Consider the following 23027-nt stretch of genomic DNA (forward strand, 5'->3'; position numbering starts at 1 on the left):
TAGAACTATATAAACATAACTCACAAATCGCATCTCAATGGTAATTAGCAATCACCCTTGATCCCTAATAAAAGATGAAATTCAAGATTCTTTTAACAAATCTTGGTACAATTAACCCATTAGTGCCTTCCATCTACTAACAAGTCACTTGAACATAAGCAATAATTATGTCGGTGGGCAAACAAAATGTCCAAGTAAGCAATACAAGGAGTGAAATTTTTCCTTGGTACATGAAGAAGAATCCAAAGTACCATTTCTACCATTAGATGGGTTCTCATATCCCAAAATGAATGAGATCCCAACTTATATTTTACACACGTCCATAAAAATGATGGAAGAATAAGAAACAAATAAATTACTTATAATATGAAGAGATGGGACCTCTCGGCATCTTCTGGAAACTTCATATAGAATGGAAGAAAAGGGAAAAGAATGAATGAATTGAATGTAGAATAGTTACAGACTCAACCAATCTAAATCACAATGCAGGCCTTACTCCACACACTAAGAAGCAAAGATAGTGATCTGTTGCATCTGAGAAACCTCTGAGCTTTAAAATCACCAGTTTAAAAGCACTGTACATTTTCAGCCTTAGCTTAACAGGAGTTGAATATTTTTGTCCTGCTGGATCAATAGCTGGATGTTTTTGAAAATCTGACTCCATACCTTTACAGGATCAACAACCAGCAGCTTTTAGAAAGTTATCATATGGACTTGAGGCTGGTAACCTGAAGGACAGGGGATGATTCTGGTACTCAGTTGCACAAAGCATTGGAAGAGTGCCAACTGATTGTTTGTATGGATTGGGACTACCAGTTTGCTCAAGGACAGGACCAGCCTGCATTTTAAGTTAGGTTGTGAATATTAGATGCTTAGTCAAGCCTGTTGCCCGCTTAGAGCCTCAAAACTCAGATAGTTCTTGCATACAACAAAACAGAATTTGGAAGCCAAGAAGCATGTTCATGGTGCATATAAACAAGCATGATAATTGTAGCATGCGTAAATTCACTTAAATCAAGGACCTTGTGAATCCCTATTGACACAGGAATTGGAGGCTACCTGCTTTGTCTCATTATCAGGATGTTGAAAAGATAAGCTAATCAAGCTTTCTTGTCTCAGTTGGGCACTCATCAAATCAGACATCTTCTTCTGCTTCCCTGTTAGGAGTGCCTCACAATGATGGGCCATTTCCTTGTAAGACATGTCAGGTCCGGTGGAGATGGAACTTCTTCCAAATTGATGTGCTGTTTCCAACACCTATGCAAATAAAGCAAACAATTATGTGTTCCATCTCACAAAATAAATTATGGCTATCACCATTTAGCCTCATGGTACTAATGTTATGAAATATGAGACAGTTCTCAAAATAAAATTTCTTTAATAGAGGATGTAAAAGGTGTCCCTTGTGGTTTCAGACAGAGTAAAAAAGAATGACACAGCTGACATACTGATTCTAGAAGTTGATTGACATCCAAAAGATTTGGAATTTCCACAGGCAACTCTGAATTATCCTTGGTTTGACCTTCAAATGGTTCTGGAAAAGCATAATTATCTGTTGAGAAAATTGGAGCTTCCTGCTGAACAAAATGAAATCACATGAGTTCCCAGCATTTATAGATAAAATTTGGAAGGCATTGTTAGGAGATTTGCCTCCTTAATAGATTTATTATCTCCCACGTCAACTTGATATACTTTATGTGGTGCATCCATAGGCAACTGGACCCCCAGTGGACACACATCATCCGGCAAGAATTCATTTAGCAGCTGGGCCCGTGTAGTGGACAATTCAGGCTAAAAAGAGTCACCAGATATTAGTTTAGGGAAATTAAAATAGAAAATAATAGTTCTTTGATGATAAATTGGAGTCCAAAATTCTCAAACATTTGGGATAAAAAGCTTTACTTCTGACAAATTTCCCAAGCTTTTCAGGATCTCAGAAGCAAGGGTTTCCCTACGTTGCTCTGGGGTGATCTGTATTTGCGAGAGAGTCTTTAAAGCCAAATTATCATCTTCTTTAGACCCATAAACATTTGTTGGCTGGTCAGAACCAGCGTTAACTGCCTCCAACTTGCGATCTTCCACCAAGCGCATAAATGGATCAACCTAATTAATCATAGAATGATGCCAGTGAAAACAAGATATCTGGTTTTGAGATGTTTATTTAACAACTGAAAAAACCCAGAGCTACCGGTTCTTTGCCTTGGCAAGCACCATAAAAAAAAATATGGAAGGCAGGTAGAAGAAAAGAAAATAAAGACATTACTTTACATCTACATGATATTAATTACTTTGCTCCTTTGTATCATACAAACTCGGAACAACAAAAGATGAAAATGTTTTGTATAGAAAATATAGAAACTTCAAGACATATTTCAGAAAAAACTAGCAAGGAAAAGCAAGTACTGAGATGGTTTCATGACTGATAAGTTCCATACCATTCTTTCTGTAAGAGCAACCTTGGCACAATAGACAATGGGGACAATACTGAATGCTTTGGATGAGAAGAGGATCATCGAAGTTGCCAAGGTGAAAAGAGATCTACGACGTGATGGTGGAAGTGGCCCTACAGCATTAGTGGAATTATGGCTTAAAGAGATGACACCACAGTAACAGAATGTAAATTAGTTGCTTTCCTTCCTACTTTAATTCTTTAGAAAAATAGAAAAAACTTGTTTCTTCCCTTCTATGTAAGGAACGAAGAAAAGGGAAAAAAAGAAAAATAAAAAAGTTACTTTGGTGTATCACTTATTCTTAAGACTTGTGTTCTAAATCTAATCATAAATGAACTAAGTCATCTTCCTGAACCACTCTCACTATATCATATGCAGCATTCATCAAAAAAAATTATAAGAGGTTCTCAAGATGTATTTGGAAGATAATTTTACTACAACAGATTATCAGCCAACTTATTTCATGTTTTTACATTTGAACTTGTTAATGTGCAATTAGGCAACACATACAGTCAAAATTTGGGCCATTTCTCAATTTGAATCAAAATTTAGGATCTGTCATCCCAATGATAACATGCCAAAGATTGACTATGGCTTGCATATGTGGCAAGCTGGCAGTTGGGTTAAAATGCTTCATTTAAAAGTGAGTTCATCTAAAAGTAAGATTTAAAAGAACAAATCCACTGCATTTTCTACTGGGTTCAGTATTTAGTGCATGTTTGGCCTAGCTTTTTTTCAGCTTATTTACCTCTTAAAAGCAAAAGTCAGGCCAAACATTATTTTTTGAGAAGCTCTTAAAAAAAGAGCAGCTTTTTTTTTAAGAACACAATTTTTAAAAAAAGAGCTTAAAAAAAAGCTCCAAGGAGGAGCTTTTTCTTCTCTTCTTTTAAAAATACAAGAAAATTTTCATTTTTGTTCCAAAAATATCTTTATTTGTTAAAAATAATTACAATATTACCCTCTCAAAAAAAAAATACCTTCTACGATAATTTTAACAAAAATTAAACTTATAAAAAAGAACTTATAAAAAGAAATTTACCAAACAACTTTAGCTTAATTTCAAAAGCTATTATTTTTCATAAGAGCTTCATAATAGCTTTTAAGTTAGAAAAAAGCCAGGCCAAACAAGCTAATGTCCTTAAGAAAGCTTCTCACAATTCCAATCTGTCAAAATTGTTTCCTTTTTCCTTCTTAAGGAGAGAAACCTTGGTGTCATCATGTATACACTAAACATATGAGACTAAGGTTTACAATAGTTACAGATTGAACAAACAATGATTTTGTCATTTCCATGAAAGACATGCCAATCCTCTAGTTTTATTTTCTTAAAAGTATTTGTTTTTCTTAATTTATTTCATTTTAATTTTTGTTGCAGGGGGGAGGGGGGGAGTTGATAAAAGAGAAAGGCGGGCAAGCAGACATTATTAAAAGCCATGGGATTGCAAAGACAGCTACAGCCTCGGGTACTCACCTCCTTCATTGAGAGAGATGCTTCGCAATGAAAAAGCTAGCTGGAAACTACGAACAAGAGCCTTATTACCAGAATTCTGCATTACATAACAATAAAAATACAGAAATTAAACCCCAGAAATAGCAGGATTAGAAGTTAGATGCTAGTGATACAATTAACCAAAGAAGTTTTTTTGCCAATAAGCAACTTAGACGATCAATTATAAAAATACATTTCAAATAAGATACAACTTAAAACCTAATAAGTTCCCTCCATGACTTACAAATGTATCACTTGCAAAGTTGAAGATCTTAGGTTCAAACATGACATATACATATGTCTATATCATACAAAAATGGGACCCTAATAGTCTAGGTAGCATTCATGGCTTATGAAAAGGTAAATAGCCACAAAAGAAGATGAACCAGATACCCTAGCTGTAAAAAAGAGGTATAGATTAGATGGTCTCACCCAACATTGATTAAGTCCAAAATTTCCCATGGCTTTATGTTCAAGTTGGGCCTCTCCATCTATGGCTACATGGTGTTAGGTTGGATGCTTAACATAGTATCAGATCCTAAGTTTGTTATATATTTGTCGTTATTGTTATTTGCCACCCCTTATGTGTTTGTCCACAAGCTAGGCCCATTTGTTTTGGTTGTTAGTATTGGGCTTACATGTGAGGGGACTGTTATATGGTGCCATACTTCATAAGTTAAGTCTTGAATTTGCAGTAGTTGGGTGTCTCCACCTGTTGCTGATTGGTTTTAGGTTGGATGTTTAACAGGATCAACAGAAGGCAAACTTTAAAGGCCCACAAGATAAAGATGTCATCAATAAAACAAAGTCTACTATCCATATTTTTTTGTTCCTACACCCTAAAATGACAAGCTTAACTGCTTAACTTAAACCTGTAGCACTAACATATCTAAACAAAATGAAAACTACTCATATTTTTTCCTCAACTACATAACTTACAGATTTCCTGATGGTCCCAAAATAAAATCAAAATCATCTAGTAAGACTAAATAACCCCCAGGCCATACCCAGCCAACCTTGAGGGGCTAAATCCTCCTCCCTAGGTGAGCTGTAGGGAAAATCTCCCAAATATCAGCAGAGTTCATTGCAATAAATTTCATGAAACATAATATAAGCACTATTGCTTGATGAGCATGAGAGGACTGATAGAATTACCCCTTGTTTTTGAAGCTAATTATGCAGCATAAACTTGATTAATCAGACTTGTTTCTGAAAAGTTTGGGATACAAAGTGTGTCCTAGTAGAAAAGAACTAGCCTTTGATGACAGACACATGAAATGGACTACCGAATATATAATGTAAATTCACTATAAGCATAGATATCCATCACAAGAGAACCAAGATCCAAGTTATAAAAACCTGTCCCCAAAATCAGTAACTCATGTAAAAGAAACGCCATTCAGGTAACATCAATTGAGCAATTACCTTGGCTCGAGAGAAGAGCAACACAAGGCTGTATGTGTGAGCAATCGCTTCATAGTTTTGTGGTGTATTTTCAGGAGAGATAGACTGTGCCCAAATTGATGAAAGCAAGAGACTAATCTGGGTGCTACTGAGCCGTAGGGAATTGGCCTCCTGAGGTTTCATGAATAGAAATAGTCATACAAAAATAGATCACAAATGAAGCCACTCTCAAACAATTCATAGGGTTAATCATTTGAACCATTCATTTGGCAAGGGGCTTTAAGCATATAGATAAAAAGCAAGTACTGCAGCACAAGTCAGCTCTTGCACCTCCTTATAATATCTGCTATAAAGCTAGTGCCTCTCCTAATCAAAGTTTATGCCCATCTATAATACAACTTCAGAAGATGCAGTCATTCCAATAGTTACGATATGAAGCAGTTACTATATCAAATTAAGGCTACTTTTCTCTCTCTACTCCCATAGAGTCCACCTAGTTTATCACCCAAAATTTCCCTGTAATTCCTCAGCTACCCAAGATAGAAAACTCATTTTTCAATAGACGTAAAGTTTTTTTTGATTAATTTGTTCATTATCATGATGGTAGAGCCAGAGGCTATGGACCAGGATCAGGTCCAAATAAAAATAAAAATAACTGCAAAAATCAAGCCTGGGCTTGCCAAGCCAGATTTTGTGCAAGGACCAAACCTAGATTAAACAGAATGGGCCAATAAAGAGAGACATAACCAAGATAGTGTAAATAAGAAAACATAGAAAGATAGGAGATCGCCAAACACTCACAGATTGCTTATTCGAATTGCTTAGAGGATTTCCGTCCATTGGCAAAGGTATAGGTGGACTTCTTGAACTGTATGTTCGACTATAAGATGATTTCAGTCTATTCAGGATCCCATTATTACTGTTTTTTAGTTCCACCTCACTATCAATGTTTCCTTTGTTCTCTAGACAAGCATTCTCCCTAGCAAAGGATTTATCTTTCCTTAGCTTCTCAAAAAGGGCAGCTGAAGAAGAAAAGACAGAGACAGTTCTTGAAAGCGTTCTTGGAATACCAGAGCCTTTGATTGTTACAGGAGAAACAGAGGATGGTTGGGGGCAAACTGAAGATGGCACAAGAACAACCGAAAAGATACGGTGGGCTCCAATTCGTGTTTCATGGTCAGGGTGGACCATGGCTGGGAGTAATTGATGGAATAAAGCCTCAGGAAATGCCTATGGGAACAAAAAAACACCAAATAACAAAGGTAAATAAAATATTACTGCAGACAACACTATGAAATGTTCATGAACAAAAAATAATTAATAATTATGATTAATACCTTGTTTAGATAGGATGGATTTGGAATTGATGCTACAATTTGAGCAGTACGATAGACAACACAGATCGTAGTTCTAGCTATAACTGTAATATTTGAGATGTTCTCCAACATTACAGCCATAGCATCAAGAATTGGGCCTGCATCTCCAACCTGTTCACAATAGCTAGCTCAATTTTGAAATATCCAAGAAAATGAAAACCACAGGAGTAAAATGCAAAGTCATTGGATTATTTGATCTGGAAAGAAACTCAAAATAAAAATGTGAAGGATTAGAACATGTTTTTCTAAACCAAGTTCTAATAACATTTTCTCAAGAACAAGAGAAGGGTGCCACCTTATGCGCTAACTGTACAAGGCAATTATCGACTGCTTCTTTAAAGTTCCTGTTCCAATTTATAATGTCAGCTCCCATAGTTGCATCATCAAGTAAGCAATGTATGCTCTTCCGTAAATGCCTCATAACATCACTAACTGCACCAAGTATTGCTACAGAAGGCTCAGCTTTTGAAAGTTCAGCAAGAGAGGCTGTAACCTCTATAATTTGAAGCTGCATGTCAGGTTGTTTGAGGATATTTTTGTGGTCAAGATGCTTAACTAATACAGACAGCAAAAAATGAGTATTCTGCCCTGCAAACATGAGAAAACAAATAGCATTAGTCTCTCTTTACAATTCAAATTTTTAGGAAAAGCACATTAATCAGAAAACAGATGATTTGAGAAAAAATAAAATATAAAATCAGAAAACAGAAAAAAGGCTCAGACAGGTTGAGTGTTGAAAAATGAATGACTACCAGAACTATCCATTAAAAGCTGAATATCCTTTAAGACTGAAAAGGCAAGACCATTTTGAAGGGACCATAAGTTTTCCTTATCAAAGTAACGGAACAAAGACTCAAGAACACGCCGTGTTGTTGTAGCTTCCTTTGCTAGGTTTGCCATGTTATGTAAGCAAACCCTGGACCAGAAACAGGGATTCTGGGCATCTTCCCTGTCAGAAGAAAAATAAAGAAACTTATTGCAAGTTAAATGTTTAAAATAAATAAATAAGTAAAACGCAAAATTGCATCCACAGAATCTTGAGTCATGAGATTACGCTGTGACATTTGGTTCTCCTTTGTCGTTCACAATTGCCCCCCAAGAAGGAACCCTTATGAGGACATCTGGCGATGGAGAGACATGACCCTCATTTTTTAGCACTTCTTGCACCCACCGACTTTGGGCACCATTAGGGTTCTCTAAATTTTTCCTTGGGCCTCCATAACTTTCCACAACTACTGAAACAATCTGTGTTTGATTGTAGAAAAATGCCCTCAATGCAAAATGATATGAAACAACATTCCCAAAATTCAGAGAACCGATCAATTAAATTGTAGCTACTTAACCAATACAGCTGCATGTAAAATGTTATTAACGAAACAGGAAAAAAGAAGAGAGTTAAAGCAAGAAAGCAATCAACTCCACTAAATGTGACCAAACAATTCTCGGGAATATATGTTAACAAGTTTAAGGAAATATCAGCCAAATTTAACTAAAATTTTGAGGAATTAAAAAGAAGAATGAAAGCAAGGTTTAGCAGTCTTGCCACAACTGGAGTAATCTTTTGGATAGGATACATATGAGTTTGTTTCACTGCGATATAGAGACCACAGGTTACCGGAATAGACAGACCCAAGTGCTCAAAGTAGTTGATCAGAGGCCAGAGCAAAGCAAAGTAGTGCAAGACACTTATACTCATAGCCTCAAATAAATTTAAGGGCACTAACACAGCAGATTGTACTGGAGAAAACAGCATCCATCAGTATCTTTCTTGTGTATATTTAATTCCAGTACAACACTAGGATAGAGGCATTAACCAATTGTTGGATCTACAGTGATCACAATGTAGTCATGATCTATATTCAACTATTACCAGTAACATATTATCCTTCTGTAAGAAATTCTATGTAAATATATAGATTTAGAGATTTAAAATTCTTTTTAAAAAGAAAATGGTATTTACCAAAATATTGGTACACCATATTCACCACCAATGAAAATACTATGGAAACAAAAATGGAAATAGCCAGAATTTTGATTTGCACATAAGACTTGGTATATAAAAGAACAATAAAAGATACTTTTAAGGTAGCTGCTTTGCCCAGTTCAGAAATCGTGAATCACTTCAATTGAGATTTTATAAATGAAATCTATCACTATTACAGAAAACATGCAAATATGGGCAATGAAGAAAATAAATTAATGGATAACGGAGCAATAAACTTGCAGATATTCAAACAAGAAGGAATCTGCTTACATTGTCAAATTCCACTGAAATGTGAGAGTGTTCACCCATAAACCAAATCTACACAAAAAAAAAAAAGGATAATTGAACATGAATTAGGATACTTATATAGACAATGCAGACATCGAGAAAATGTAAACTGTATGGAGGAAAGAAATAATTGTGAAACGGAAAACATTATAGCCTTGATTCTTGTGAGAAAGATGCTTTGAGGTGAACCTTGAAGGCATTCAATCAAAGTAAATGGATTGACATATGCTTAATGGACCCCATAATGCTACATGATGCATCAAAACTTGCAGTGAAATTACAAGCTTAGAGATATATAATGACTCGTGGAGAGCAATCAACTCAGTGACTTATACATGGCATACATTATAAGATCAGTTTGTTTTGTCAATTTCAAATATTACCATTCAACATGTCAAAAAGTACCGAATCTGTAATGTCTTGCTAACAACCAAATGCAGAAAATAGAGTAACCCTGGTGAAGATATACTAATAATTTCGCCTTATAATTGTATGATAGATTAACAATATTGGTTTCAAAGAAGAGCTTTATGGTAATTAGAGAAAACAAATTAGTGTTCTGAACTTACATCAAGCATAAGGGAAAACCATTTTTATAGTGGAACAATGGAGAAATTATTTTATAACATTTACTAAAACCATTTCCTCTTAAAGTATTTTATGCTATTATGAAAATCATGACACACAGTTACTAGTGTCCAAACAATCCAAGATTGAAATAATAAAAACTTGCATTTTGAATAGCCAAAAATAGCCACCCAAGACTTCTTTCTATTCTCTCTTCCTTTTTTTCTTTCTTGGAAGGAAACATAGAAAAAAAGAAGTAAAAAGAGCCCTGTCATGCATATAGTATTGGATTAAAAAGAATCATGACAAAAACACATCAGAAGAAGATTAAATGCAGGAATAACAGAATATCACTTCTGTTCTTACTTGTGCCATTTTTATACCACTTATTTAGCCTAAGGCTGTAAAGAACCCAAACTTGGCCTAATAGTTGTTATTCCTCAAGGTCAACTGGTTAAACTCCTTCCATCTTCAGTTTGGAATCATCATATGTGCCAAAACAAATTTATTGTCTAAGGTCACAAGGAAACAGATCAGCAAGCGAACTGGTTAAAACCTAGCTTGATTTTAGCTTGTTTAACCACTTTTATTAAGCTAAATACATGGATTTGAGCTTGATTTCTAAATTCATTTAATAAATGACAAGCCTGAGCACAAGGGTTCTTTGCTTGCATAAGTTTGTGAACAGCTCATTTAATTTTCAAACTCATTTCCAAGCTCACCAGAAGTTAGTTTATAGGTCACTTATAAGTTTGTTTACAGGGATAAAAATAACAAGTGCTATTTAAAATAATGTAAGAGGGTTTCTATATTTGTTATCCCCTTCTCAAGCTTGATTTTTTAATGTGATTGTCTAACCTGTCATTATTCCAATGCTTTTGTTTGGGATTAGTTTTTAATTTGGATGTTTTACACTTTTCTTTTTTGAGTTTCTTCATTCAGAATGTTATTATAGGAATGCGTTAACATGGGATATTTTGGCATATACTGAATCCTTATATCTACCTATTAAAATCTATAAATCATTTTAGAAATAAAGATTTAAACATTCATTGACTTTGTTTTATGTGAGAAAAATTAAGTGAAATTTGATCACTTCAATCATGAGCTAAAAAGTGACCTCAAGCTCAGTATTCAAAACGAGCTTGAAGTAGTAATGAGACTTGATCTCATAAATAAGCTTGAGCATACAGCCCATTTGACACACCATAACTGAGATTGACCCAATATGCAATGACCATGGTAAAGGCTAGATCACCTGGCAGGTATCCAAGAATATTGAAGTTTTTACTCCATACTCTCTCTTCCTACTTTTTTAAGCACTCCACTGGAACTGGAAAAAGAATAAGGACCCTCCCCCCCCAAGAAAAAGAACAAAACAAATAAATAAACAATATCAATTGTGTTGTCTACTTCAATTAACTACTATTAGGAGTTCCAATAAGTAATACAAAAGAGTGTTATAACAAAATCTTGCTTACTGTGAAGGAAGTCCTTCCATCACTCTAAGAAGTTAGCCTCACTGAAACAGCCTAGATCCAAACTATTAGGAGTTCAGTCTGTAATAGTAAAGATTGCACTAACACTAAATCTTGATTACTTGTGAAGGGAGTGTACTTCCATCATTCTAAGAAGTTAGCCTCACAGGAATGCCCAGATTCATGCAAAATAAATTGCCAAAAAAAAAAAATGCCATATGTCAGCATTATTCCACCAAAGCTCATTTATTGGCTGCATTATATATATATAGCTTTTCCAGAGCCCATACAATTGTTAGTACAAGTTATACGATTTAAGGTTCTCTTTTATCATCTATTTCCCAAAAACCCAACTAAAAGTTGACATAATCATGCATTTCAAAAGAAGAGCAGCCACATGAATAAATACCATTGAGGAAAGTGCTTGCAGCCCTGCTGAACATAGTTTTCTTTCCCTTTCACCTTCTCCAATTTCTTGAGCTAACTGACAGAGTTTTGGAATAAAGCCTTCTAAGTTAAACATGAAAGTACCATCCTTCTGCAAATTTTGGTAAAGATAAAATGAGTTTGAAGTTTCCTGTCATTGTCCACCTACTAACTTTTAAAAATAAAATATTAGAAACTAAAAATTCATTCTTCATAACAAAAGAAGCATACAAGTGATGCCTAAAGCACCAACCTGATTATTCACAAAGTCAAAAAGAGTCTGACATCCCATAATTCGCATTTCATCCTGCCGTGTTTGATCCAGCAGAGTCTGTATAATGCTCAGTAAGCTACTAGCAAATAGAGTCCTATAAAATTATTGATAATCAGAAATCAAGTGAGTTCAGGGAAAAACTACAAGTAGAAAGCAAATTAAAATCAATTTCATCACATGAACTTGAGATTTTACCCTTGAAATTACAATCTGATGTTTCTATCTTTTGGTAAAAGGTTGAACATGACTGATGTGAGCACTCAAGCTTTAGAGCATTATCCAAATGCTGACTCTTTTTTTAGCAATGGAAATTGATCAAGAGACATATCACTTACATCTTTACTAATATAAATAATACAAACACTTAATATCAATAAATTCCATGCCCCAAGCTCAAGAATTCCAGGGAAGACTCCATAACGGTATAACAAGTTTCAGTCAACAAAAGTATCATATCTATAGACTATATGATAGAAAAATGTCTTGCATTGCCATGAAACTTGCAATTAGCTACAATATCTAGTCAGCTCATTAAACTTGTTAATCATAATGATCCATTCCCCCATCTCCAAATTTGACTCCATTATTAAGTTCTACAAAGGGTGATCTGTAACTTGCAGACAAAAAAAGTATGGTCATTTTTCATATCATTAGTTCTTTAAGCATTTTGTTATGAGTTTAACTAATACCATCCAACCTAATTTTGTTTAGAACTTAAGTTAATGACGGGGGGTGTTTTCATTATTGAATCAGGAGTATTTTCCTTGTTGAAATAGACTTGTTCTCTAATCTGAACAATGCACTACAAAAGAATTTATTAGAATTTGGAGAATAAAGTTTCTTTGTTTCTTTTTAAAGGTCATTAAAAAAAGATAGAATAACAAAATCACTTAGAAAGGGAGCGAAAAGACAAATAAAAAAAAGGAAAAGATCTCATGACGCAACAGTATTCACTTGATCCATAAAACAGTGAGATACAAACCCATAAATTTTGCAACCCAATAACTCACATTTGCTCCTTACAAGAGACCAGTAATTTCCTGTAAATACACATCACAATTTTCGCTGATTGAAAATTCTCGTTTCTCAATTCCTTGTAACACCTTTGCTCAAGGGAATTACTGATCTGGTCATAAAATTTGCAAGAACCCGTGATAAGAATGATGAACATAAATAACTACACGTAATATGTGCATATTGCAGGAAAAAAAAAATCTTCATTCCAATCAATAGAGATGAGCATGACCAGAAAAAATGTAACACAAAATGCTAACTAAATCCTCTCTTACACCATTAGAATATTTAATTTTCAAGATACTTTAATAGGTATTTTATCACCACACACCATGACAGGAAAATACTTACATGCAATGGCAGAGAGGATAGTTGTGAGGATTTTATCAATATAATGGAAGCATCAAATAGTTTATATACAACTAATTTGGATCAGACCATATAACTGATAGGCATGTATAGATATAATGATGATGCATATGACCAAACACTATACTACTGTTAAATCTTGACTGTCTTCATAAAATGATTTTCCAGTTGACATTCAGTACGTAACATGGTGTCACTGTGTTTCAGTTGACACTTTGGCTCAGTTTAATCACCAATATATCATTCGATGCAGCCTATCAAAAGTCTCTTTCCAAAATAATTGCTTACTTTTTGATCTGATCATGCCAGGCTGTCAAATTGTTTTCAAAGATTCATCTAAACTCAGGTTCCATTTTTTCAAAACAAAGAGTTAAGCTCTAGCTTTTCCGAAATACAAAGCTTGACACATCTATACTTTTAACCTTTGAAGGTTTCTGAGTTTCCCTATCTGATTTCACAAACATGTTCCATTTGCAGCATGTCTTTCCATTGAGTATTGAAGACCATCTGCTGCAAGAGTAGAAGCTTCCCCTACAGGTTTTTAGTTGGCCATAAAACCAAATTAAAACCTGAAAATTATTTGTCAAAAACTTCTAATTTTTGCTGTGAGTTCTTCTCATACTCATCATAATTTATTTGAATTCTATGTTCTCAATGAATGTTATGAAAAATTTTATGAAATTCATAAAACCAGTGCAAAAAGTAGTGGCATTTGTCACAACCAGATATCAACATGTATGTTATCAATAAGCATTAAGATTCTAACAATCTCTAATTGAATAACAAATGCATGCACAAGTATGACACAGTAAGATTTCAAAAATATCATTAATCACATCAAAGTCATTATCTTGAAGCTTGCAAATATATTGTACCTTTGGGATGCGTAAAGGATTTTTTGAAGCATAGTCACATAGTTTCCCTATCTTGCGATCATTAGCTCCTTCCTCCTATCAGAAGATAAAAAGTTCAAATTATTTGATAAATAATGTGGAACGAAAAAATCTTTAAAAGACACAAAATCCTAAAGCTGCAAATCCATCCACAATATAGTTAGAGAATGCTTAAAATAAATAAATTTGAGCCATATGACTAATGTTTGCATATCTAAACCATATTTAATGCTTGAATTGCATTAGTTCTATTTGATCTGTTACTGGACTTTGGCCACCTGCTAGGTTGCATTATAAAGTAACCCTTACACAAATGTTCTGGAACTGGTAAAATACAATCAAGCCCTACCACATAAACAAGCATGAGCTAACTTAACTTTGCGTCTTTGTCTTAAGTTGATCTTCAGCAGTTAACAAAAAAAAATATGATGAGCCGTATATTACAACAATAAGAACATGTAAAATTACCAATAAAAAAGAAAGAAAGAAAATTGAAAAGCACAAACCTGATTACGAGGAAATATTTCTGCAATCAGCTTCTTATACCTTTTCACAGGCTGTCTGGACCTTGCACGCATTGCAGGGCAAAAGAAACATAGGCTACCGCATGCAGGCAACACTTGCCTCGAAATCACTCCAGAGATTGAGCTCATTTTAAATTTTTTTGTCCGGAATTGGAATTATAAATAATAGCTAAAAAATGTTCAATATCCTTCAAAAATTTTTGCTTTCTTTCCCTCCAAAATCAATCAAAAACTTGGACTTCAACGCCCAGAAGGGAAAGAAGAGCATGAAAACAAACGGGATACCTCTCAAATCCAACCACCAGCCTGTAGACAACAATCTTGGTGTCACAACTTTTTAACCTCCCAATCAAACCAAACTAAAAACTAAGAAATATAAGGTGGATGATAACAATCCGACATTTGGGTTTATAAACTTTGATCAAACTATGAGTGACTGCTGTCAAAATCTGGATTAAGACTTCAACAAAACAAATGGGTATCAACAAAATTCAATGTTGAATCAAAATGTGATACAAAGCAACAAAATTGTATTGAGTACATAAAAATTTACAAAAGGGAATCTAGAAAATGCAAAATTTAATAAAACGAGTGGGAAATTAATGATAAAAAATGGGGTTTTTGATCAAAACCAAAAACTTCAAAGTTACCTCGGATCAATGCCAGAAAGAGCAGAGCAGAGGCTGGAAATCCGTCTAAGCCATGCAAAACAATTACCGCGTTTCCAGCATTCCCCACACCGCAAAATTCAACTACCCTCTTTTTCTAAAAATATAAGCTAAAATTAAATTCCAAAGCTGTACTGTAATGTAATTTAATAATCTATTCTTTATATATAAAAAAATATTTCTTTTTTTCTAAATGCGATATCAGTCCGGAGCCTGCCGCCTCCCAATAAATACTTAAATATTTGCTACACATTCAACGGTTTCATTATGTGGACCCTTGTGTATCATCAAATCTACTGCATACTTCACTGTAACATTTATATTTATTTTTTCAGAGAAATTTTCAGCCGTTTGATTTGAATTTACCTTCCAATTTTATTTTTATAACAAAAAGAAATATTCCATTAATTATTGCTAATAATGTTGGTTTTCCGCACGAACGTGCTCTTCTGTCTTCTTCTTGGCACATGATGACCGTTAATTACCGGCACGTCTTTGGTCTTTTTCATATTTATTGTGTCACTTGTTTTATTTTTTTTTCACATTTTGACTGATTTGTTCATTCATTTTTATATCGAATATATTTAATTACTATCATAATTTCTATTCGTATTTATAATTATTTAAAAACAATTTACTATGAATTTTAATTTTATAATCTCAAATATCTTATTAAAAACATGTACTAGAAAACCTATGCAGGTAATTTTGGTGCGTAGGATACTGGATAGGATTGGTGTGCAATTAAAATGAAGGATTAAATTGCAATTTTAATTCTCTTTTAAAAAAAGGGTTATTTTAATACTTTTGAGATTTGATGATAAATACTTTTAGCTTACTATTTATCAATGAAAAAAATTATCTTATCCTACCCTCGATCTAGTTTGCACTAATCATGATACAAGATAAAAATTATCTTATCTTACTCTTATTAATCCTTGCGCACACTAAACATTGTTTGCACTAATCATGATATAAGATAAAAATTATCTTATCTTACTCTTATTAACCCTTGCCCACACTAGACATAGGATAGGCTATATCAGTTAAATCAATTCACTTTTTTATTTTATTTTATTCGTAATTTTGGATAATAGATACATTTGAAAGTTTTTTTTTTATATAATTTAATCCTAATGGAGGTAGCAGCTTTATAACAGTATAGCAAAATAATGATTTATCTTATCCTTTTGCCAAGCAATTATTTAAGAGATAAAACATTTTGCTTTTCTTGGATCAAATAATGAATGATAAACTAGTATTTTATGGTTCAACCTTTCCCCATTTTGAAAGACAATGATTAAAGTAAACATCACTTTGTTTTCCTTTCAAAGAAGGCTTCCCTCATTTCAATCAAATTATTCTTTAAATTGTCTTCTTTTTAAGACCATCATTGGGTTTGATTGACTAACCTGGATAAAGATAAAACCAAAAACCCCATTCCAAGGGTCTTGAGTTGATTGATCTCAGTTGCTTTAAGCAAACTCAAGGTGTAATCGAGATAACAATCACGAAAGCAATCAAATGATGCAAATGCCATTCCAATTTTAAACCAAACCAAAAAAAGAAGGGTAATGCTTATGCTAGTAATACAGTTTTCCCGTGTGAAGAACTCTGAAGCTTTAAAAAGCATTCATCCACCAAGACATAATTTCCAACAATTATCATGGGGTTGTTGCAACTTATTTGTGCTGGGATATACATACCCTACAAAATTTCTCTTTTCCAGCAAAATGACAAGAAAAAGTAGATCTATTAGTCTTTCTTATGAAGTCTTCTACTACCATGGAAGGTTGAATCCTATTTTAAAATTGTCTTAGTAAGTGATAATATTCTCTCAAAGTGAATTGGTTTTTGATAAAAGGTTTCCTCCTTACAAGCAGCTCTTTTATACAAAATTTATATCAGCTGTCACGCCATTGAGAGAAGGTAATCATCTCAAAGAATAGGGATTACTATAGTGAAGGGAAAACATGGAAGTCTCGTGATCCTACGCTTAAATTATAAAGGCCTCAAAACTAAAAATCATTCGACTTGATACAAGAAAGGTTGGCTATCAACACCATCTTGCTGTATTCCCATACGAACTTGTATTTAACCTTAAAGTTTACATTGTTACATGAAACTCGAAAAAATTTGAATGCTGAAAAATCATTTAATCGGAAGACAAGTTCTCAAATGTGGGTTGGCGTTTGATTTAAAGGTAAAAATGGAAGCAATACAACATGATACAATTACTTTACCAGCAGTATGCCCTTCACAATTTGCAGCCAAATAATTTTAAGCTTTCGAAGTGCCACCATGATCCCTCTCAACATGCTCTACAAGGGCCACTGGATCACGAAACCCTTTGCTACACGTGGGGCATACATCAATAGACATCTTAAAGACTCGAGACTGGTTGTTCCTTTCATGTACCTTCTCCACATGCTCCACCAGTGTTGTAACTGAGGAAAACTTTGCTCCACATTGTGGGCACTCCTCTACTTGAGCTGTGCTCCCGTTGCTGCTGCTGCTGCTGCCACTCAACCCCGCTCCATCCCTTGCAATTTGCCATTTTTGACTAAGCTCACTACTCAATTTTGTCATGCTTGCTTCAGCTGTGGCTCGAACGGTTGATGCTGCATTACGAAAGCTTGTAGCCCAATTAGTTGAAGATGTGGCTGGAGCTCGGTTGGGTTTTGATTCTTCTTTTCTACTCCTGCTCAAAAGACCCATAAATGGAAAACCTGAGTCAGGTTTCTTAGGTCCAGGACAATTGTGGTCAGGCCCAAAACGGTGCTTTAAGCAATGGTCTATAGTGCAGTCCCTACACTTGATTGTGTTTGAGAATGTCAAGACTTCCCTACAGCCAGGAACTGGGCATTTTTTCTTCTTTGTGACTTTGTCATAGTTTGATGGATCACATTCAGTATTAACATGTGTCTCCCAAGTGATGTTTGGATCTTCATCAGGAATTAAGTGAACACCTTTCGCACATAGTGGACATATAACAACATTAACATCTTTTTTATCAGCCTTTGGACAGCGATGCTTAATGTAGCTTCGATGTTCTAGGCAAAAGACCTGTTGGAAGATTCATTATATTCAACTGGAATAAAAAAGGAGGAAATTTTACGAAAAGTATTTAACACAGTAATTGGTTGCACAACAACAATTCATTACACCGAAAATCATTAAAAGCAAACTTCAAGCTTTTGCTTGAAATTAACTTTTGGAAGTACTGGTTCTAAAAACTAACATCTTTCATACGAACAGAAGCAGAGAAACTACATAGCAATCAAATAACAAGCAAAGGTGTAATACATGAGGCCTATAGTTCTCAGCTTAGCAGACATATTACAATAATAGCTTAGAATTTATTGACAACTAATAGATTGGATACTAAGCGAAAGAAGCAATATGATTTGCATGTTTCAGTCAATGTCCAAAGTTCATTTGATTGTTGCTTTTCCTACTTGCTTTTTACTTCCAAGAGAAAGGGTGTGTTGGATACAAAAGCAAACAATATTTTCGAAGAATTCAAAATTAAGAACACAATTTTCTTTGAATTAACAAAATACATGATTTCACTTTTGTATAGTAGAAAAACTACGTTGGAATTCGTGTTTCCTTCCCGTAATTCCCTCATTACTAATCAATTACGATTTAGCTTAAACTTTTTAGAAACAATTTAAGAAGTACAAAGCAAATTACAAAAAACGAGAAGCAACGACCAGATGGAGCCTAAATCGCCTCTGAATTACCTAAAACATTCTAAGATGGCCACTGGAATTACTGATATCAGATGCAATTTCTTAAAAGAAACAGGCAAGTTGGTTTGGATTTTCTATTTCAAACAGAATCCAGGGAAACAAGCATTAACATCAAGACAAACAGGGGATATTGCCCATTATAAATCTAAGTGCGAAACTGCAACGACTCCAATATGACCAAGACACCAAAGCTAACCTGGAAAATTTGAAAGGTTCCGATTTTATTGCCACGAATATGATTTGGGCAAAAGGAGAATGAATTTAAGAGCAGTAGCATCAAGCCAAACCAACCTCACACAGATTGGATAAAAAAATCAAAAGAAAATCCCAGAAAGGAGAAATCGATTGAGGGAACATACCAGGCGGCAACGATCGCAAGTGAAAGGCAAGAAGTCAATCTGTTTACAATCTTCAACGCTGCAATGCTTTCCAAGATCTGGGAATTCTGGAGTCCCCATTCTAATTCAATTCCCCCCAAAAAACAAGCAGCTAAATCCAAATCTGATTTTTCTGATTTTTGGGTGTCCGAGATTTGATGCGAGGATCGGGTCGGAAAGGAAACTTTTGACTTCCGCGTATTTTAGAGCGAAAGTAAGTTGACACGACGAAAATGAACTAAAAAGTCGTTGAAACGACGAACGTCTTACGTTTTTTTCAGTCCTTTTCTTTCCTGAAGAAATTAGAAATAATTGAAATTGATCAAAACGTCGTCGGATAAAGTGTCTGACGAATACCAAAATGGAATGTTTATTTTTGGGCTTTATTAGCTTCAAGAAAGGGCCGGCATTGAATGGGTTCGGCCCATTTCTGGCTTGGACTAAGCTCCCTGTTCTTTTCATTTCCCAAAGGGGAAGGGTAAAAATAGGCTTATATTATGATTGCAATTAAAAATTACTAATGGCATTTGCAAAACAAATTACTAATTAAGAATAGTAATTTCATTTTATAATATTAGTATAAGATTCTCCAGTGGCTATAAAACGTTAAATCCTGGTTCCTATCATACCTGGGAAGACGAACAATGAACTGAAACTATTGAACTGAAGCTCGAGCAGTTTCCAAGCCAGATAGCATTATTGATCTGACAAACTCATCTACATCTAGTAGGAGGAAGTCAAAGTGACTGATGATGATAGTGAAAAAAGGGTATTTGTTTCCAAATATTTATTCTCCAAGGCCGACCCATTATTGATGTTTTCTTCTATGTAAAGCATGCAAATTTTAGGCAAATACCTAAACATTGTTTCCAAATCTCTCTTTCTCCCTCCCACCCTGCATTAACACAAGTCGGTTTGCTCAGGGGCTTGCTCTCTCAAATGGTCTCCTCGGATTACATGATTCATGCCTGTCAGTATCTTCTGCAAATTGACAAAACAGCCAGGTGGTCAGGGCCTCAGGGCCAGGGTGGGGGAGAGAAACTGAACTCTTTGAACTTCTTACTGCTATAAAGAGACAAGAAAATAGCAAATTACTAGGGACAAACTGGGAAAGTTTCAAAAAGCTAAAATACATTTCATCTTGGGGTTCACATAAATGAAGAGTAACATGTGATATCACTAAGGACAAATTGGGAAGAGAAAACTAAAAGACCCTTCAATTGGGGTGCACAGATGAATTCCAGGCACCCCTGACATGATTAGAAGTACCCTTCTATCTTATTATTTAGGTAAAACTATCAAGTAAATACATTACTTTTATTCGGCAATCCTGTTTTACAACTCAAAAATCTCCCCAAGTTTTGTATTAGAATATACAAAGTAGATAAAGTAATCAAAAGCTAGATGAGAAATAATCACACCAAAGAAGATCCAAAGCACCCAAAAGTGAGCCTGGAAACTCCTTTTTAATTCTGGAATCCTATATCAGTTTTCCCCTACAAAATAGTGTTCTCTCTTTCACCCCAAAAGGAACATTGCTCTCTCCCTCTCCTCTCCACATTATTTACTCCAAAGCATCACGTACAATTGAAGTTCCACTGTTTCTTCCCCATCCCATTATCCTATAGCACATTTCCATATCTTAAACCTCGGAAGTCTGCTGCCTTGCTTTCTTGGTTTTATGTTCTGCTAACCATTTTGCTCTTTTTTACTCTCAAGTCTCGACACCCAACTATCTATCCTTGTGTTTTTCCTCTACTCACATGTCTGCAGGCTTTCCCTCTGTAGTCCTTGTGTTCTGCCAAAATCACATCTTATTGTCACTGTGACTCTCTTTTTGCATTTTAGTTCGAGTCTTATACCGTTATACAGTACCAAAATAGAAAGAGAAGCTTATGAGCATCTAGTTCAAGATTTTCATGGTCATGGGAGCTATGGAAGCAAGGTTACAGGATCAATTTGTGCCAGCAGTTCAGGCACCACCTACAGTGAGGGAACCAAGTCGCTATTCACATCGATCAATCGAGACTCTGATTGTAGTGCTGGCTGTGATCACTATCATAGGTGTCATTGCAGGAATCATTGCTCGGCTTTGTGGTGGAAGGCATTTTGGTGGCAATGGGGAGAATGACATAGAAGGATGGATAGAAAGGAAGTGTAGAAGTTGCATTGATGGTGGAGTCACTACTGCAGCTCCATCTCCCGCAGAAGGATCAAAGCCAGCAGCAGAAGAGGAAAAGAAATGAAGATGCACACACAGATGGAAATGCTATAATGTAAGTGATTAGTTAAAATTGTATGATGTAGGGATGCTGCAGTGGGAAACACTATAACGGCGCATTAGCTGAACAGAGAAGAGGGACTCTTGGCTGCTTCTGCCTAACACCATTTCATTACTGTATTCTTTGCCAAGGCAGCATAATAGGGCAGTGCTTTCACTCGAAACTTGAACATGTATGTTACCATGACTCATCTTGGTTAAACAAATTAGCAGTCTTTCTCCCACTGCATTTTTTTTCCTTTTATTTTTGTATCATTGCCCTTCCTTAATTACACTTACTATAACTGAAGAATTAATAGTCTCTTTCAAAAAAGGTTCAACATAGTAACCATTAGGGGACTCTTTATATACTGTACATGTTAATCCTGACAGCATAAGATCTTAAGCCCTTTTGTCCAGCTAAAGTTGTAAGGCTAGAATCAGGTTGGGTCTTAGATCAAGATATTGTGCCCCTTGATTGCTAACAGACGTCTAGATTGGAGACTGAGGAAGGGGAACAGGTTAGCCCAGCCATTCTACAAAAAAGCACCAAAGACATGAATATGTTGCTAAATTATTAATTTCTTCTTTTTCTTAGGGACAACATTTTTCATCTGTGCCATATGTTGGGAACTTTAGGATAATTTGGAGCCCAGAAATCATGCATGCTTTCTACCACATCTACAGTGGTCAAAGGCAGTGCAACGGCAAGGCACAAAGGAGTCTACTGACTGAAAAAGCATATACACTAACAACAGGCCCCAGAGCTTTTGAATCTAAACTCAAATGTTGCTTTTTCAAAAGCTAATATCTCACTACATTTTTTAAGATATAAATCTTAAAAAGTCTGAAAACGTACCGTTGCTAGTTCTTTTTCATAAAGATACAAATGGTACTAAAAGCATCAGGTAGAACATGTTCCATCTGACTAAGCAAGGTCCGAGTTTGATTGATCAAGGACAAATGACAAGCTTTAGCAATCTGGCAATGCCTTTACCTTTGCAATCATAGCATGCCCCACAAGGTTACTCTATTTTTTACAACGGTATTATAGCATCCACCACGAGCCTTTCCTGAACAGCTTCAGGCTTGACCTGCTAGCGGTACTTGAGCCTGAAACATGAGGCTAGCTGTATCCTTGATTAGTAAACAAGATATGAGTTCCAGTGGCAGTGACTGGTGAGTACTTCACACTCCCCGAGATTTATTGTTTTAATTACATCATTCACTCTCTGGTGTCTGAGAGTGAGATGGGAAAATGTATGGCAAGGAAACCTAAATCATTGTCATCCACAATTAACGTAAGAAGAATACCATGACAAATTCAACACTAGACATCTACCTGGGCTATGGCCTTAGTTTTTTCTCTAGAGTTGACAAAGGACATCTGTTAGTACAGGAATATTTCTTGCTTAATTAGTTAATTTCCAT

The 23027-nt window shown here is 35.1% G+C and overlaps 3 protein-coding genes across 6 annotated transcripts; 1 reads left to right on the forward strand and 2 right to left on the reverse strand.

Annotated features, from left to right (window-relative positions):
• Positions 1 to 144: 144 nt before the first annotated feature.
• LOC18598970 (protein SEMI-ROLLED LEAF 2) lies at positions 145 to 15403 on the reverse strand. 4 transcript variants are annotated; one of them, XM_018121981.2, is made up of 20 exons: positions 15187 to 15403; positions 14519 to 14842; positions 13995 to 14069; positions 12747 to 12862; positions 11716 to 11830; positions 11446 to 11574; positions 8974 to 9021; positions 7774 to 7964; positions 7472 to 7668; positions 7015 to 7307; positions 6681 to 6830; positions 6145 to 6573; positions 5365 to 5514; positions 3922 to 3997; positions 2436 to 2563; positions 1903 to 2103; positions 1693 to 1791; positions 1449 to 1574; positions 1060 to 1257; positions 145 to 838 (listed from the first exon to the last, which is right to left on the reverse strand). In XM_018121981.2, the coding sequence occupies exons 2-20, from the start codon at positions 14663 to 14665 to the stop codon at positions 677 to 679; spliced, it is 3030 nt and encodes a 1009-aa protein (XP_017977470.2). In that variant the 5' UTR covers positions 14666 to 14842; positions 15187 to 15403; the 3' UTR covers positions 145 to 676. The 4 variants fall into 4 exon arrangements, with proteins under 4 accessions (XP_017977470.2, XP_017977469.2, XP_017977468.2 ...); XM_018121980.2 differs by having other exon boundaries at positions 1449 to 1577; XM_018121979.2 differs by having other exon boundaries at positions 1651 to 1791.
• Positions 15404 to 17271: 1868 nt separating this feature from the next.
• LOC18598971 (zinc finger (C2H2 type, AN1-like) family protein) lies at positions 17272 to 19608 on the reverse strand. Its single transcript, XM_007028722.3, has 2 exons — positions 19319 to 19608; positions 17272 to 18270 (listed from the first exon to the last, which is right to left on the reverse strand). The coding sequence occupies exons 1-2, from the start codon at positions 19415 to 19417 to the stop codon at positions 17485 to 17487; spliced, it is 885 nt and encodes a 294-aa protein (XP_007028784.3). The 5' UTR covers positions 19418 to 19608; the 3' UTR covers positions 17272 to 17484.
• A 1177-nt stretch (positions 19609 to 20785) lies between these two features.
• LOC18598972 (fission regulator-like protein) lies at positions 20786 to 21804 on the forward strand. Its single transcript, XM_007028723.3, has one exon. The coding sequence runs from the start codon at positions 21256 to 21258 to the stop codon at positions 21580 to 21582; it is 327 nt and encodes a 108-aa protein (XP_007028785.3). The 5' UTR covers positions 20786 to 21255; the 3' UTR covers positions 21583 to 21804.
• The last annotated feature ends 1223 nt before the right edge of the window (positions 21805 to 23027 follow it).

The sequence above is a fragment of the Theobroma cacao genome, chromosome 5, assembly GCF_053813885.1.
Source record: "Theobroma cacao isolate CCN51 chromosome 5, ASM5381388v1, whole genome shotgun sequence".
Lineage (NCBI taxonomy): Eukaryota > Viridiplantae > Streptophyta > Magnoliopsida > Malvales > Malvaceae > Theobroma > Theobroma cacao.

Coding starts and splice junctions, on each gene's coding strand:
- LOC18598970 (XM_018121978.2), bottom strand. CDS start 14,665: ATGAGCTCAATCTCTGGAGTGATTTCGAGGCAAGTGTTGCCTGCATGC. Junction 7,669..7,773: donor GGAGAACCAAATGTCACAGC/GTAATCTCATGA, acceptor TTCTTCTGACAG/GGAAGATGCCCAGAATCCCT. Junction 6,574..6,680: donor ATCCATCCTATCTAAACAAG/GTATTAATCATA, acceptor TTGTTCCCATAG/GCATTTCCTGAGGCTTTATT.
- LOC18598971 (XM_007028722.3), bottom strand. CDS start 19,417: ATGGGGACTCCAGAATTCCCAGATCTTGGAAAGCATTGCAGCGTTGAA. Junction 18,271..19,318: donor CTTGCGATCGTTGCCGCCTG/GTATGTTCCCTC, acceptor ATCTTCCAACAG/GTCTTTTGCCTAGAACATCG.
- LOC18598972 (XM_007028723.3), top strand. CDS start 21,256: ATGGTCATGGGAGCTATGGAAGCAAGGTTACAGGATCAATTTGTGCCA.